The sequence below is a fragment of the Drosophila grimshawi genome, unplaced genomic scaffold, assembly GCF_018153295.1.
Source record: "Drosophila grimshawi isolate 15287-2541.00 unplaced genomic scaffold, ASM1815329v1 contig_1377, whole genome shotgun sequence".
Classification (NCBI taxonomy): domain Eukaryota; kingdom Metazoa; phylum Arthropoda; class Insecta; order Diptera; family Drosophilidae; genus Drosophila; species Drosophila grimshawi.
Genome location: NW_025062900.1, coordinates 3941886 through 3959862, shown reverse-complemented (window position 1 = coordinate 3959862; position 17977 = coordinate 3941886). Strand labels below are relative to the sequence as shown.

Here is a 17977-nt window from a genome sequence, read left to right as displayed (position 1 = left end):
ATGCCAAGAGTTACGGACGCCAACCCCATTGGGGGCCTCCGAAGAGTGGGACGGCCCTATTGAGGGGCGCCACCTGTCTACAGCTAGTCGCACTACCAGTCCACTAGTAGCCAATTATTTTCCAGCTAATTGGAATCAAAGTTGTAGATTTACAGCGAGGATAGCAAAAACGTTACAAATTCCCTGTAATAGACACGATTTAAGTGCAAAATATTAAATAATAATTAACGTCAGTTTTCAGTTGATTAAAATCACAAATGTTCCTAAGCAAAAGTTGGAAACAATAATTAAAGCCAGTTTTCAACTGTTCATAATTGTGTTAAAAACTTGTAAAATCACTTTCTACTTTCTCAAAAGATATTTCTTACTCTTAGTTTACTTGAAGAAAGTTAAACTCTAAGCTCAATAGTTTTTAAATCGAAAAACTCGATAAGTTTTTTGTATTTACTTTAAAAAAAGAACTTACTCTAAATATGATTATTAACTTTCAGTGTGTGTTTTCTTAAAGCGGAGATTCGATTTATGATTTATTTGAAATTTTTTATTTGTAAAAATTCAATAACAGCAAAATAATTTAATTAAATATGAAGCATGATGCATGATGATTTGATTAAATAAGTATTAATTCTCATATTGCTGTATATTTAAGTTAAATATGAAAACTTTCTAATAATATAGTGATAGCTAAAAGTAAAATTGAGAGTACTCTAAAAAGAGCTGTCCCAAGCAATTTCTCAGTCTTTTGAGACCTGTGATATAAGTTAGCGTAACGGTTCCAGAGATCTAACTCAAATTTGTTGTGGTGGCAACTTGAAGACAGAAGACACTTGCTGGGTGCCGTTGCCAAAAGGAAGCTGACAAGTTGCTAAAACCAAACAGGGAACCATAAAAGGAGCAGCGGCAGCAGCAGCAGCTGAGGCAGAAGATCCCGCCAAGCATTCCGAATCGATTACGACTATATTTTGCAAGATCAAAAGCAGAACAGTAAAGCAATATATAACACTCTCTATCCCTCTCTCTTTCTCTCTATTGGCTTAACCATGTATTTATTAATAAAACTCCAACTGCCAGTCAGACAAAATAGAGCTAGACACAGAGCGAGAGAGAGAGTGGGAGAGATCATCGCGAAAGAGAAACAGAAACAGTTGGTGGTACAAAGTGGTGTTGACAATGCCCGCGGGTTCAAGTCCCACTGAGCGAATGACCTTCGACCTGCGACCTGTGAGGGAGATGCGAGTGAGTGTCCTGCAATCATCGTTAATGATCGCAATGTCCTTGTGCGCCTCAAATTTGACAAATCAATTTTGTTTAGCTAACAGCGTGCGCTCCGAGCCGAGTCAGTGGGACAGCGACAAGGACGACGACGACAACAGTCAGGACATGAAACTGCATGTGTCCTCCAACAGCAAAACATACAACAAACTGAGCTGAGTCCCAGCAGACAGTAGTTGGTTGCTGGTATTTGGTTATAAGTGGTGACAGCCCGAAACCAACATGTTTGCCAATACACATCATGTTCACTCAAAGGTGAGCTGTTGACATCTTAAAGAAGTTATCTGAATTATAACATTTAAAAAGAATCGAAAGGAAAAAAACTATATATATACAAATATATACACTTTAAAAATATATATATATATATAGAGAGAGAGAGAGAGAGAGAGAGAGAGAGAGAGAGAAATAAAGACTGAGACATAAAATACAGAAAATACTAGCAAATCTAAATCAAATATTTCGATTGCCGTCGGTAAGCGTCTTCAGGCAGAGATTCGACAGCTGTGGAAACTAATTTTAAATATATATGACATATGTAAATAATATTTTAAAATAAAATTCGCTATTATTTAATCTATATATACGTATATTTATTTAATTACATACTTACTCCACACAAATTTTCTGCTAAGTTCTGATAATAAACATTTTAAATAACTTTTGAAAATTGTAATCTTAAACATCATCTTCAAACATATATACGAGTATGTATGTATATCTTTATTGATTCATTCAGTTTGGATACCTACAGGTTGTGTGTGCACATTATCCTCGATTATCCTTGACTTACAGACTTTGCTTCAGTGTTGAACTGTTTCACTGCGTTGCAGTTACAAACACCTCATTAGCAAGGATTATCGGCCCTTTGCAAGCCTGGCCAGGACTACAAACTACCTGACTTTGACTCTCTCTCTCTCTCCCTCTCCCTCTCTCTCTCTCTTAGCTGAAAGCTAAGCCTTTCTCAGCGCCTAACTCTTGCCTCTGTGTGTGTGTGTAAAAAGGGGTTTGTGTCCTGGCTGCGCATGCGCTTCTACGCAGGAGGAAGAATGACGGCAAATAAAATTTTATGGTCGCATCGTAAAATCAGTCGAAAGGATGACATTTACTGCATTTGCTTCCTGGCAAGCAAAGGATTATTTCCGAACTGTCTAATCCTGGCTGGTCCTTGGTCCTACTCGGCCCTTACAGTTTGTTTATATTGCCAAATCCTTTCACCCTGGCTAGCCGGCCTCCTGGAATCGTTGCCATCGCAATTTATTCGCACACACAAATATTTCGGACAATCCCGAGCAATCTGGCCTGTCGCAGTGTCCTGTAAATATTTTGAGGTTTTGCGCTTCTTATGTGTGGGTAAACGCCTGATGTATATATATATATCTATATATATATATACATATGTCTATAAACTTGTGCGAATTGCCGCTATAATTGGACCATGATTGTGGACAAGATTGCAACAGGTACAAGTCAGACATTCTACGGCTAATCATTTATAATAATGTCAAAATAATAAAATAATAGGAAAATTTGTCTTTAGTTTGTAGAATATGAAATGCTCTTCATTTAAAAGAATTATTGAAATTCATAACCAGACTCGAAACTCATTGTATTTTTAAGACCGAAAAGATCAAAACCTAATCGAACATCCAAAAAAAACTTGGGATCAGTTCATATTTTAAACAAAACCGGAATCTAGATCGTAATCGATTTGAGCTTATATCCTGTTTTTACTCAGTTTTATACTTGAGTTCGAAATTTGTTTCTCCTTAACTTTAGCAAAGAAAAATTTGTACCAATTTGAAAAGGAAACTAACTATATTCATTTAACTTAACTTAACTCAACTTAATTAAGAATACAAAATCGCATAAATATGCTTTGCAAATGTTACAAAATAGCTGACACATTTACAATTCCCATTTAGCTAGGGCATAATAAATTAAATTTGTAGCTCATCTCGCGCTGCGGATACATTGTAAATTACTATTTTCCTACCTTTTGATGTTCAACACATTGTCGGCTCATTAATCAAGTCGGTGCAGCCTCCGCCCCCTTTGATCTGAAGCCAACCAGGAGCAAGTAGATCGACTGAGCAAAAAGTTCATTAGTCCAGAGAAGAGAGAAGACAACAACAGAAAGAAGAATAAAGAAGACTGAAAACAAAACAAAACAAAACAAAATAAAACAGACTCTGAAAGAGTTGCGCCTCAGAGTTCAAGTCCAAAGTTGGAGCTCAACGCTCGACTCTTGAGATTGGTTTGGTAATTCTTTATCGCTACCGAAAATTAATGCGTAGTATTTTGGATTTGTAACAAACATTTACAAAACATTTTGTCCAAAGCAGCTTTCTCTGCTACCGTATATATTGGGTGTGTGAGTGTGTGTCTGTAAGGTCGATGATGATCAAATTTTAATTAAAGTTTAAGTTTATTGAGTTTATTGCATTATTAGCTTGGCTGGAGATTGTGAGGGAAATCTGGGGTGCTATTAAATTGGCATTAGATAAGCTTCAAAATTGGGTGCTAACCCATAAATAAAAATATAAAAAAAACCCTAAGAAAAGTAGGTAAAATTGAGATGTTGCCGTCAAAACTATTTCCCATCAACAAAAACAAAAAATAAAATCTAAGACTGATGCCAATCTTAAGTTCTAAATGGATTTTGTGCACTTTGTGCAAAAATGTTGTGCTGCTACCTGGAAAATTGAAGATCCTAAGTCGATTGTAAAGTCAATATTTACTTTTGGCCAGAGCGAACGAAAAACTAGATTAAAATAATAATATATTCAAGATACCTGGGATTGTCTGAGCTGTCTGCACTTACCAGCTATGACTTCATTAATGGACACGTAAATAACTAGAGAGGATCTTCTTTTGCAGGATAACGTTTTCGGATTTTAGGTGTGAATTTGAGGTAAATTGTGTTTTGGGTCTACGAAATAGGGGCAAATCACTCACAAATTCGATAGAATTGATGGGCAATTAACACCTTGGTTGGAGTTTTAGTGCCCAATTTAATGTCAGATTGGCTCGTTTTGCTCGTTTTGGAGTTTTTCAAGACTTTTCCATTTTCTTGTTTCTTTTTTTTTTGTTTCTGTTTTAGATTTTTGAGAGTGCACATTTGGCATTGAGGGTACTCTGCACACTCGCTCAGCAGGGTGGCCCACAAAGTGTCCCGTTGAGTTTGTTGAAAACTTGGACAACGATGAGGCTACTTAAAGGCCCTAATTTGGCTAGCTGCGCTTTTGAGTTATTCCCAAAAATAACTCCAGCTGGCAACAGAAGCGTGTCAAGGTCCTCCCGAGCTACTGAATGGCAAACAGCATGGACTCTCCCAATTCCAGGGATCCGTTTTCCATTACGAAATTTGAAAATGATCAGCTAGTTTCAAATCTAGCAAAAAGTTGTTTTGCTGCATAATTTAATATGTAATAAATTGGCCAAGTTGAGAATTAAAACGCATACTTCTTTAATATATATAAATTAATATATTTATTTATTAAATTAGCTGCTATAAACTTATGTAATATCATATTGTATTATACAAAGATATATATTTTATAGGGGCAAGTGATCGCTCTAAAATATATTATAGTTTTATATTTTAGGCGAAAGTTGTAATTTTGTAATAAACTAAGTTCGTGTTTTTGTTTTATTTGTAAAATAAGTGAAAAGTTAATATTAATTTAAACATATTTGAAAATTTATGATTTCTTGCTGAGCTCTCGAAAATGTTATATACAAAAGTTATATAAACGAAAAGTTAATAAAATTACTTAAATGACTTAAATAATTTATTTAGTAAAAATTGCTCTAAAATTCGCTGAAAAAAAGAGTTTCCCAAATTTGAAACTTTATACAGGAATTGAAAAATAAATATTTTAAAATTTTGTGTAGACTTAAAAGTTTTTCAAAGTTCAAACGAAAATTGTATGTAAAATATATTCAAACTAAATAAAATTAAGACGACTTTAAGAATTAAAATTAAAGTTTCTACATATCGAGCGATCACTGTAAATAGGAAGAATTCCTAGGAATTGCTGCTTTGACAAGCAGCAAACAAACAAAAATGTACACGAATCTTTGGCGACGTCTAAAGGTGAAAAAGGTCCTGGCTGCTGATTAGTACCAGGAGTGATAGAATGGCTGAGGCGGCATAGTGCCATAGTTCATCTTGGAGGGTGAGGAGAAGGCAGCAGCAGCCGCGGCGGCGGCAGCATTGAAGTTCTGCGGCATAAAATGCGACGATGTTGCGGCTGAAGCAGGCGGCGGAGGCGGAGGAGGATAATGGGAAGCGGGTGCATACTGTGAATGGGGATGCGACGGCATATGCGAATGATGTGCATGATGCGGATGGGCATGTGGATGATGGGCATGATGTGTGCTAGCTGTGCTGGGATATCCAGCATATTGCGACGCATGCTGATACGGATGAAACATTTGATGGGCAGCGGAGACAGCGGCGGACATCTCCAGAGCATTGCTCGTCGAACTGGTGGAGTTGAGCGAATCTTCCGGCGAGAGTGGTGCATTGGGACGCATGCTGGGCATGCTGGACATGCTGCTGCTGTTATTGCTGTTGCTCCAGCTGCTATAGAGTTGCGCCTGCTGAGCATTCGTCGTCTCCACTTTCAGCTCCTCCAGCGATGCAGCGGATGCAGAGGATTGCGTTGGCTCAGTACCAGCAGCAGTTGAAGAACCCACAACGAGACTATTTGGTGTGGGTGGCAGTTGGCCAAAGCTGGAGGAGATGGACTCGTTGGGACTCTCGTTACGTGGCATTGTCTGATGCGGCTCAGATTCAGTGCTGTAAATCGAACCCAATTCAAAGTGCGTCTGATCCGACAAAAGATTGTTGTTATTATTATTGTTGTTATTGCTGACGGAGCTGGGCATTATGTAGCTGGCAGTGCTGGCCACAGCGGGATTGTAGAACTGATGATGATGATGATGATGATGCGGCGGTGGCGGCGGCGTCGTCGTTGTTGCCGTTAAATTACCACAGATGGGCGACAAACTGTTGACCACCGGTGGAGCAGGAGGAGCAGCAACTGCCGCTTGACTATAATAATCAAATTGTTGCTGATAAACGGCAGCAGCGGCAGCGGCATGAGCATGTGCATCCAGACTGCTCGCCGGCAGACTCATCATCGCCAACGAGCTGGAGACGGGGGTGCCACTACCACTGCCACTTGCGCTGCCAGCACTGCCACTGCCAACAACCGAAATGGCGACGCTGGATGTGTGCTGTTTGCGGAGCCGGGCGCGTCGATTGCTGAACCACACCTGGATGCGTGCCTCGGTGAGATTGGTGCGCTGAGCCAGCTCCTCGCGCGTAAATATATCCGGGTATTGGGTGCGCTCGAAGGCACGCTCCAGCTCCTCCAGCTGGCTAGCGGAGAAGGTGGTGCGACAGCGGCGTTGTTTCCGCTTCAAGGCGATGCCCGGCTCGCTCTCGCAGTCGGAGAGGTCCTCCTCGTCGGAGGGTTTCGGATGCTGCAACGAATGCGAGCTGCAAGAACTACTGGAGTTGGGTTTGGAGGAGCTGGCATCAGTGCCATCGGCGTTGGCATCGCGTCCGCGCACCAGGCGCGATATAGCCGATACGGATGGAACCATGCTGCGATCACAGAAGCCCTCATGGATCAACTTTTCGCGTATCTCCCAGGAGAACATGCCGGGATTGTTGCGTTTGTATTCCTCAATGCGATTCTCAATTTCGGGCGTGGCAATTCGCGGCTTAGAGCCACCAATGACACCAGGACGTATCGAACCGGTCTCCTGGTAGCGATTCAATATCTTTGATACACAGCCGTGCGAGACACGCAACTGACGAGAGATCACACAAGGACGTATACCCTCCGCCGCCATATTGACGATCTTGAGGCGGATGCTGTTGGGCAGGGGGCGACCATTGATGAACATGCCACCCAACTGATTGACACGTCCCTGACCGCTATTCATGTCTGTAGAGGATGAGACAGAAATGAGCAAAGTTCGATTTTTATTTATGGATTTTTTGATAGTCTACGATTTTTTTTTTTTTTTGAGTAAAGTGTGCAAAGCTAGTCAAAGATTTCTTCTTTTTTTAGCAAATTATGAAAAGTTAGTTAAAGATTTTTTTTTTGTGATCAACGAATGCAAATTTATTGAAAGATTTGATCTTTTTTTGCGAAAAATGCAAAGTTAATCAAGGATTATTTATTTATAATTTTTTTCAGCAAAAGTAAGTCAAGTTAATTTTTTTTTTAGCAAAGAATGCAATGTTATTCAGCGATTTTTTTTAGCATTGCAAAATTAGTCAAAGATTGTTTTATGCACAATTTTTTAAAGTAGAGTTTCGATCTATGACTAAATCATGTAAGCAATAATATTTGCAGTTTCTAAAACTAAAACACAAGGCACCAAATGTAAGCCAGGTAGTTGCCACGCGTGTCCCTTCCTCAATTTCCCTGGTGCCTATTGCCTTGCGCCTTGTGCCACTTGATTTACGACCCCTAGGAACAATTGACTTTCCCGGAACGGGAAGCAATCCCGACGAAGGTCTCGCGCACGTCTTCTACTACACTAATTAACCATTCGCAGGAAGACCTTGGGCGCTAGGAACTAGGTTCCGGAAAGGGAGCTGTGTCCGCTACTTGGTAAAGATTTTAAAAAGATGAGCATTTAAGAGAGTATGGAAAATCCGACAAATTATGAGGCTTTAAGAGTGAGAGGCGAAAGCAAAAGGGTTTAAGTACATTTAGAACACGAAACTTTTCGGAAATGAAATTGTGTATATTATTCCAAATTGATTTTGAACTAATTTGTATTTTCTAACAAGAAAAACTACTTTTCGATTCCAAACTACATTGGTAATTTCCTTTCTAATTTCTTCGCTATTTAAGCTTTCGAACCTTTCTTTGATTTCCGAGCTATAATTCTATATATTTGTATATCACATTGAAATTGATCTAATTTTTCTTATAAATGATATATTTTCTTAAAAGAAAAAATAACTTTCCTATTCAAGACTCCATTGATAATTTCCTTTCGTATTTCAAAGCTATTTATCTAAACTCCAATAATTGAATGATAATAAATTCGACCGCTTTGAATTCGCCGTGAACACTAAATAAGAGTAGCTTCTCTGCTGTGCACTTCTTAAGCACTTACCTTGCATTGCTGAGTATCCATTGAAGAAGGGTCTGTGCATTGCGGCGGCGAATGCGGTAACAGTCATTATTCACAGTCTCACAAAACTTGCAGCGGCGAATTAGCAAATACTTAACGGTACCGAATCCGATTCGCTTCAGTATTGTCACACATACACACACGCATACACACAGACAGCTTATCGACAGTCAATCGTATTAGTTACAGTGCGATAAACCCACAAGAAAAGTAGCAAGTCACGACGAAGACGAAGATAAAGACGAAGACATGAACGACAACGATGATAATTTGTTGTATGTGTGGCTCGTTGCGCAGTCTGTGCCGTACTGACTTGAGCAGAGCAGAGCCATGCAAGATCGTTGGCTTTCTGTGAAGAAGTCGTCGTCGTCGACAGCCGCCGTCGTCATCGTCAAGATGTCAGCCATTGCGCACAGGTATATTTACGCTGACCAATAGCAGCCCGCCGACTTAGCTTGCCGCTCACTCGCACTTGCGCCGATCATTGGCGCGGTCGCTTTTACAGCGCCGTCGTCTCTCGCCAGAGGGCGTTGGTTAGCAGCGCCAACTGAGTGGGCCCAACGGGCCAATGGCAGCAGACTTAAGAGCTCCATTTAAGTGTTTTATGCTAAATGTCCTTGTCCCTTTGACCCAGTTCAGTGTGAATGGCAGACGGATTCTTGGTAATCGAATTAGACATTGAATGAAACGCGTAATGCAATCGAGTATGCGTATTAATTAGTTTACAAGCGTATTATATCCTTTATTGATACCTCATTAGTGGCCAATTAATAATGACTGCAAATTGGTGAAGAATCTTACTATTTCTGCTACAGTTCTTCAAAACAGACGAGTCGAGGAAGTCGACTAACTCCATATACAGAGCTCAGTTCCTTGTGCAGGTTGGTAAAAATTACTTTTAAGTAAAAGTTTAAGATTATGATTACGTGACTCCTTTTAATAATTAATATATTAATATTATATAAGTTTTTGAAAAGTTATTTAGCGAACTTTAATTATACAATTATTTGCACTTGCCAGTCCAAAAACTTTATATGGTCAAAAGTGTTTCAATCTAATAGGTAATAAAATAAGAATTGGCAGTATTCAAAAGTGATTCTGTGTGATTGTGTATAATCTCTAATCACAACAGACCTGGAGCCAGTTTAATTCGTAGTCATGTATCAAGACTATTTATTCTTGATCTTAGTTAGTTGTTCATCTCTAAGGAGTTATCTCGTCCTCCCAACTCCAAAGATCTCTCAAGTTTGTTTTTATCACTTTTAGCCCAAGTAGAAAGCTTAATTTCAGAATATGTTCCTGCCTGTTATTGTTGCCGCTTTTTTCACTTTAAATAAGTAGTAATAAGTGTGATAAAGAATACACATTCTTGAATTTAGTTCGTTGTTAATCTCTATGAAGTTTCCTAGAGATACTCACTCTAAAGTTCTCTCAAGTACTTTTATCCCTTTTAAACCATATCCTTGTCACGCTCTGCGTTCTCCTGGTGCTGGTGCTGGTGTTCGAGTCGAGTCTTTCCCAACCCAAGAGCGTATAAGTTTGATTAATTATGAAATTTCACGCAACGCATGTTCACTGAAAGAAAACAATACGCCGAAAAAAGAAAGAAAATAAAGAAAGCCAATAGCAACCACTGAGCTATCGAGTTGGTAAAAAAAAAAAATGAGAGCGCCAAGAGCTGTGAAATTAATGATGCCACAGCAGAAGGCAGAAAGCAGAAGGTAAACGCCAGCGCGGAAATTGTAATAATGCAACTAGATATATACACATACATACATAAATATATATATATATGTATATTCAAAGCTATAAGGAATTCGTGACGAATGCTTTGCTCCGTTCTCCGCATCCTGCAAATGAGCAATGCAGCGAGGAGCAAGGACAACGGAGGCCGCAATCCAACAATGTCGGGGTTTCTACTGCTCGGTACGGCTGCCCGTTGGTTTCTTGGTTAAGCAAACCCAACGGGAGTACCAAAGCGAAACATTTGTCGCCTGGCTGGAAACATTTGTCGCCTGCGCGCAGCCTGACCTTGAGAACACAACTGACCTTGTCTGCACTCGGCAAACGAAAATTCAAGCTGAATTTTAGAAATTCGCCATACTTGGCGCCAATGGTTAACTCACCTTATTATTCAGAAACTATATTTCTCTAATCTGGGGTTTTTTTGTAATTTCATCTTGCATTTTTGTACAATTTTTCATGTATACTGTTTAGATCGTTTATAAGTTCGTATAATTTAGTTTAATTTAGGCAGACGACAGCTCAGAGCTAATATAGAAGCCAACGCTGTAAATTTCATTACTTGTTTCTGAATTTAAGAAAAGATTTTGTCTGAAAGTGAGGTAAAATTATAGAAAAATACGATATATTTGAGTTGTTCCTTGAGTGCAAGGCTTTCTAACAGAATTTTGTATATTTAGAAACTACTTGTAAAGACAAGAGCAACTTTCTAATTTTTAGGTAAATTTTTGTTGGGGATATGGAGTGGAAGCCAGCAAATATTGAATCGTACAAGAGCAATCTCAATTTTCAGCTGATCCTCGCTGATTTCTCGATTTGTGTTAACAATGCGCACTGAAAAGGTAAATCATATAACGCTAATTTTGCGCTATCTGCGAGCGTACCGTAAGCCGTACCATGTACCCGGTACCCGGTACCCTGTACCGTGTACGGCAATGAACAGTAGGAGGTAGCACTCTCGCAAATATATTTTCCACGAAAAGTTAAAGCCGGCAAAAATGTCCGGCATATGAATAAAGAGTGCTAAAAGACTTTTTATGATGCCCACCTACGGCGCTATGAATGAATATTAACGCTACTCGGTGCCTGCAGTACCTGCTGAAAGGCAGCGAAGATTTCAGCGTGCGTCCCCAAAAGAGTCCTTTTTGAAGTGTATGCAACTGGAGCCACGCCCACAATAGCCACCCATTTGGTATCCAACGCCCACACACACCTGTCTATGGTCCATTTATAATTAGGTTAGTCGTGGCTGCTCCACGCTTGTTTAACACCAAGATGCACAAAAACATCACGCAATCATTGTAAAATATTTAACAGCACATTTCTCTATCATTTTTTGCTGTTGGCCAATCGATTCGTTTTGGCCAAAACACACACACACACACACACACACACAGAGAGCCGTGGTCTTTAACGACCTTGATTGTTACCCATTGCATTTGCCTTGGCACTTTCAGCTCCTAATGTCTATATCAGTAGCTTGTCTTGTTGTGTAGCAAATTTCCATAAAACACACATTATAATTTGAAACTGAGACTCTGAACCGGAACAGCGTGGATAGCACTCAGCGGGTGGGAGTGAGACGGAATGTAGTGGGAGTGAGATCAAAGTGCATTTAATATTATTAAAGTAAAGTTACATGAAATGGAAAAGTATTCAGTACTTTTATTAAATTTTAAAAACACGTTTAAAAAGAAAAATTCTACCAGCAATGAGAACATTCTAAGACATGGTGAAAAATATTTAAACATTTAACATTTAAATTTAATTATAATTTTTTCTGTCTCTAGGTCAAATGTTTTTATTTGTATTTTTTTTATATATTTCGAAGCCCGTCGTGCCAAACAATTAATATTTAAGTATTAAAAAAACAATATCCTGCTAATTAAAATTAATCTAATGCTCAAAAGATTTGCATGGGAAAACGATTTGAAAATCGGTTCTGCTTACCTCAAATTGATGAGAATTTTAAGCCAATACAAATATATTCGTTTTTTTATTTGTTTATTAATAGTTGTGGAAGTTTTAAGTCGAGAAACTGATTAAGTAAAATATATTAAGTAACAAACTAAATTAATCAAACTAAAATCAGTTTTTAAATAGGAATTTTAGTAATCGATTGCAAATAAAAGTATAAGAAAAAGAAATAGAAATGCATTATTTTTTAAATCAATAAAGTAAAATTACAATAAAATACAAAGAATGTACTTCCTAAATTTCTTAGATTTCAAATGTAACAAATAGAAATTCCTTCTAAATAGCGGTAGAGTTAAGATCAAGTTAAAGGAAGGGGAAAGAGAGAATCACCATCGTGTAGCAGGCGGAGATTGACTTCTGGTCTAATCCGTTGTTAGTTTTGGTAAATACAGAGACACAATGTGCAAAAGCAGTTGCTGCCCCCGGCAACCCACTGAGCCACTCTTCCAGGCAAAGGATGCAGGATGCAAGGAGCAGACGCTTAAGGAGGCGATCGTAAAACTGAAATCCCCGCTAAAGCATGCAAACAAATAGCCAACAAACGGCGAGATTAGAGGGAAAAGTCGAACAGCTTAGAGGAAGGAGCTGAAACAACTGCTGACTTTGACTTTTGTCAAATATTTATGCCAGTTTTAGTCCTAGCAAACTGAACACAGCGATTATAGCGGCTAATCGCCGCGATAGTCCGATCTTTTATTGATCAACATTTGTAAACGAGTTGCAAACAGCGAGTTGAGTTGAGCTGAGTTGAGAGGAAACCGGCTGACGTCTCAGGTAGCTGAGATGCGGCTTAACGCAGACAACGCCCACAATTCGAGGGCTTTTCCCTGATCTCTAACCCGATCAGCAGCAACGCGAATTTGCGATTAGTCCTTTAACCCTTGCTTCCTCCTCCTCAAACACCTCCTCCTTCAACTTCTCCTACTCCTCATCCTCAGCAGAGATCAGCTCGCACCCTGTTTAGTTTGGCTAATTGAAGGCATTAGTTGTTTGTGGGTCACATGGCTCACTTCCAGCGAATTTCATTGTCTGCAAATGAACATATTTGCATATTTCAATTGAAAGCCAACTCTATCTTAGAGACAGAGAGAGAGAGAGAGTGTGAGAGAGACAGGGGGAGAGTCAGAGAGGGAGTCGAAACTGCCCACAAAAATTGTGAAAAACATAATCCAAGTGGTTGGCCACAAAGCGTCAAAGAATAGCGTCGGTTAGTGGAAATTTAACCACGATTTCGACACGGCAAACTCAGTCAATCTATCAGTCACTCAGTCAGTCAGTCTCGTTATGCAAAACCTTTTAAATTAATGCGATAAATTTCCAGTTTGATTTTTGTTAAGAATACATTTCGGAATACAGTTGACTTGGTATTAGAAATGAGAACTAACAGCAATTAAAACTGTCTAGAATATAAAACACGAAAGTACGTTAATCTTAGCAGGAGTAAGCAGGAGTTGAATTGTTGACATTTTAATTTCATAATACAAGCTTAGTAAAAAAAGCATATTTGGTGAGTTTAGCTAGGATTACTTGATATACAAAATAGTTTTCCATCTTTGCTTTTTCCCTATTTACATATTTATTAGGTTATTGATCATTTACTTGATGTATTTTATATGAAAACCTCAAAGCTTAAGCATTGCTTAGATTCATTAAAATATATTTATATTTTTTTTGCGATTAAGTTTCATACCAAAAAAACTAGTTATGCAACTGCCAAGAGGCAAACAGATGACGACGCGATGTCTGGCAAAAATGCGATGCACTCTTTTGTTTTTTTGCACCAACACAAAGAGGAGGTTGGAGCGAGAGGAGTAGAGGAGTAGAGAGGAAGAGAGGAAGAGGAGCCACTGGCACATACACCCACCATTTACGAAACTCATTAGGCTGAGCTGGAGTTGAAAATCGAGTGGCAACTGCTAAACGCTGTCGGCACGATCAGAGGCCAAACAAATTGATCATTAAACAGAAGGCGCAAGGTAGGCTGCACCCAACAAGAAGAACAACAACAATTCGAAAAGAATGAACAGAGCATCGGCATCAGCAGCAGCATCAGACTGAAATCAAACATCTGGAGGCGAAATGCTCCTCGGGTCGTTCACGCTTCAGGGGAAAAACTTCGCAGCCACGAAAGAAAGTGATGGCAAACAAGATTAATTTGTTTTGCTGACTGCCGTCAAATACGAAGAGGTTCCACCAGCAACCTGTTGGATGCGATTTTGTAATTGCTATTGCTCTTGATCAACAGCTATTCATCATCCTCTATTGAATATAATGTGTAGATATATATATGTTTATATATGAGCACGTTTGTCTATAAGATCTCGACAAAGAGCGGCTCAAAAAATTAGGTGGCGTTTTTCTCACATCCACTCGAATCGTTGCCGGCGTTTTACCATTAGCAACGCTTCGTATAGGATATATGCGAATTTAAATAAAATTATTCAATTCGTTCATTAATCAAAGCACTGCCTGCGTTTTGAAGATGCATCGCGAATGATGCCGTAATGATATCGATATTCGATTAGTGTTGCTATTATCATTGACGTAAGCTCAGCTTGGATTACGTTACATTTTCGACTATTGCTTGCTGAAGCTGAAGCGATGAAAACTCAAAGCTCACAAGAAATGTATTTACATTTCGTAATAACTGCACAAATGACATACCACATTGATCGACTGACAAAAAATGAATACGTCCAGCCCAGCACATAAAAATTAAATACATAATAATAAATACTCAACTGTGATAAGCGTAACAAGTACATAAAATTGTCAGTTACAAGGATATCGATACCCAATCCAAATTGAACTTATGTCATTGCATAAAGTTCACTGCGTCTTTCAAAATGGGCGCTTTTTCGAACTCAATTGAAATCGATTTTAATTGCTTGCACTCTGAGTAAACAAAATCCTATTTACATTTCGAAATAACTATACAAAATTTGACATACCAAAATTGATCGACTGACAAAAAATGAATACGCCCAACCCATACATATAAAATGTAAGCATGCCAAATTGAGAGGCTGCAAGCAACGCATTAAACAACAAACACACACTTAATTTCCGCTTAATCACTCAGAACGCGACCCACATTAAATGAGGCTGGGCTGTTGCATGCAACTGCCACAGAAGCTGGAGCTGGCCAACCCTCAGCAAAGATCAAACCGACTACAGACGACGCAAGGGCTCATTTGCATATGGCTGCTGAGCGTTAAGCGCTTTGGCGGACACAAAAAACAAAAACGCACAAGGCGTTGTTGCTTCATTGCCCTTTTGGGGTGACATGGGGATGGGGATGATTATACGGGTTGGGGGAGGAGCAGCTGTAGACCACAGCTAGTCTACCATTTGGTTGATTTCAAAAGAAAACTGCCACTCAGTTTTCCAAGAAAACTGGCAAGTGCTGTAATCGCAATTGTCACGGCAGAGAATTCAAGAAAAAAGTTAAAACAAATGTACAGTTCGAAATAAAACGTTCAGATATTTGAATTGAATTGAATTGTTCAGTTGTTGAAGCTATAGCACTTACATAAACTTGAAACGTGATTTTTGAAAATATTAGTACATTTCCTATAATTTCGAAAATTCTACAAACTTGTATTACAAACTCAGCTAGGCTTTAACGAAGAAAAGTTTGGCATGCAGAGAATAAGTTAGCTTTTTCAATTATGAGAGATGCAAAGTAATATTTAAGTTCAAGTTTGACTTCACATATAGGAGTAGAGCATATTCTTCCCTTGGCACACGCGACATTTGTCTGAATGGATGGGCATATAAAACCACAATCATTGGCAATCTCTAGCAACAATCAGCGATCTATTATGGCGTGATCAATAGCGTTAGGGTCATAAAAATTCGCAGACCGCTTCGCTAGAAGCAAATGTCGAAAAGTTAGAAAAATAGAAAATAATATTGTGCAGGCGATCAGTGACCGTGAAATCGCAGCATTCTCAACCAAGTGATATATGGTCGACTATATATATAGAGATATACGCAAAGTTTCCCAAACACAAAAATAAAGAAGAAGAAACTCAGGAAGAGCAGCGAAACGCCAGTGAGATGCACATTTTATGACGGTGGAATGTGAGGACTAAGGATGGACTTAAGGTTTAGGTCCTGCACATGGTTCCGTTCCTCGTTTCAATACACTTCTCGTGAAAATTTGCGTGCGCTGCAGTCTTAACTTATTCAGGTAACTTTCTATTCCGCCTCTATTTTTCACTTAGCGACATAAACTGTTTATGACTATGTCTGTTTCAAAAATTGAGTCAAAAAAGAGCGAGTTCTAGTTTTTAAAATGAGAAAGGGTTTTTACATCTTTCGACTTTTGTTTTGACTTTTTGACTTGCACCACATAAATTCCATGAAAAAAGATTGGTTTGATTTGTGAATTGACAAAGGAAAGGGTTTTTATTAGCTTTGCGTTGATTGGCATGTTATAAAAAAAAATAAGTTAAGATATACTTTTTAACTTGCTACTTCTTTTTAATAGAAAAATAAATAAATTGTTTTAATAACGGATAATAAAAATAATATTTTTCTTATATTCTTAACAGATGATTAATAAATATTTAGTCAGTATAAGAGAACCTCTTCCAAACTCTCGAATGTAATACCCATTAGCAAATAAACTCAAAGTTAATTCAGTAAATTATGCATTATTTTCAGGTAGGCTCCGCCCACTCAAAAATACACATAAATATATTCATAGGAACTACGCACCCTTAAAGATGACGCCCCAAACTTACCACAAAAGGCGGCGTGGCGAATGAGAGTTGGAAAATTCGATTTGCTCTTTTGGTAAACGGTGTGGTTAAGACAGAAAAACTCACGCAAAATCAAACAAACCATATGAGAATAAGTTAGGGACTCCGGAGGGTTCCTCCTCGGATGACCTTCAAGACGACTCCCTACCGACGCCCATATGTAGCACTTAGTTACTGGGTGTATATATATCGTTCTGGTTTCAGAATTTGTTTCGCATCGTTTGGTGCCCATCACAGCCACCCGAGCTACCCTAATGCTACCCTGTATTACTCTATGTGCGGTTTAAGTTTCTGGTCGCAGTTTTGGTCGCCGATTTTCATGTCTGCACAGCAAGGTGCATGACCTTATAGTGTGTTTGTGTTTCGCCCGAAACAACCATAAATATTTTGGGTGATTATTTTAGATAATCTTCGCCTAATGTCCTTGGTTTGTTTTATTTTCATCACTTTCAGACTGTGGCCCAACAATTCACTTTGTAACAATGATAACACAAAAGTAAATTCAAAAAGTCAAAACATTTTTGATCAAAATACACTAATCCTTTTTTGTCAGAGTTTAACAATTTTGTTTGTTAAATACAAATACATGCGGCAGGCATACAATAACTAAATTACAAGCTATTTAATAAATAATTAATTATGATTATGTTTTACCATAGCTTCCAATAATTAAGAAAATGAGAAATGTTTTATATATTTTCTATTTAATATTTATTTAAATTTAAAAATATGGTTCCCAAAAATGTTTCATTAAAATACAAAAAACCTTTATTGCATAATTTAACAAAATGTATTGGAATTTAATTATATATTATATTATATATTATAAATTGTTTATGCAATTAATAAATGTTTTTTTATTCGAACTATAAATAAGGAATTGCGATATTTTCACTTTTGATAGGTAAATATTTTGTCGATCGAATATATTCGAATGAAAAGTGTGCTTCCCGCTCAAGTTTGAATTTAGGTGATGGGCTAGTTAAAACATTCATATCGATTAATCAATACTTTTGTTATTCAACTGTTAAAAGTATGATAAG

The 17977-nt window shown here is 38.3% G+C and overlaps 1 protein-coding gene and 1 long non-coding RNA gene across 3 annotated transcripts; both read right to left on the bottom strand.

Annotated features, from left to right (window-relative positions):
• Nucleotides 1–5219: 5219 nt before the first annotated feature.
• LOC6562392 (segmentation protein paired) lies at nt 5220–8722 on the bottom strand. Of its 2 annotated transcripts, none has more exons than XM_001989134.3 (2): nt 8428–8722; nt 5220–7238 (listed from the first exon to the last, which is right to left on the bottom strand). In XM_001989134.3, exons 1-2 carry the CDS (start codon nt 8492–8494, stop codon nt 5395–5397), a joined length of 1911 nt encoding a protein of 636 aa, XP_001989170.1. In that variant the 5' UTR covers nt 8495–8722; the 3' UTR covers nt 5220–5394. The 2 variants fall into 2 exon arrangements, with proteins under 2 accessions (XP_001989170.1, XP_032592448.1); XM_032736557.2 differs by lacking the exon at nt 8428–8722 and adding an exon at nt 8276–8366.
• Nucleotides 8723–9436: 714 nt separating this feature from the next.
• LOC116805340 lies at nt 9437–10009 on the bottom strand. Its single transcript, XR_004365136.1, has 3 exons — nt 9865–10009; nt 9580–9772; nt 9437–9499 (listed from the first exon to the last, which is right to left on the bottom strand). It is a non-coding gene; the product is annotated as an uncharacterized LOC116805340 (long non-coding RNA).
• Between the last annotated feature and the right edge of the window lie 7968 nt (nt 10010–17977).

Coding starts and splice junctions, on each gene's coding strand:
- LOC6562392 (XM_001989134.3), bottom strand. CDS start 8,494: ATGACTGTTACCGCATTCGCCGCCGCAATGCACAGACCCTTCTTCAAT. Junction 7,239..8,427: donor TGGATACTCAGCAATGCAAG/GTAAGTGCTTAA, acceptor CATCCTCTACAG/ACATGAATAGCGGTCAGGGA.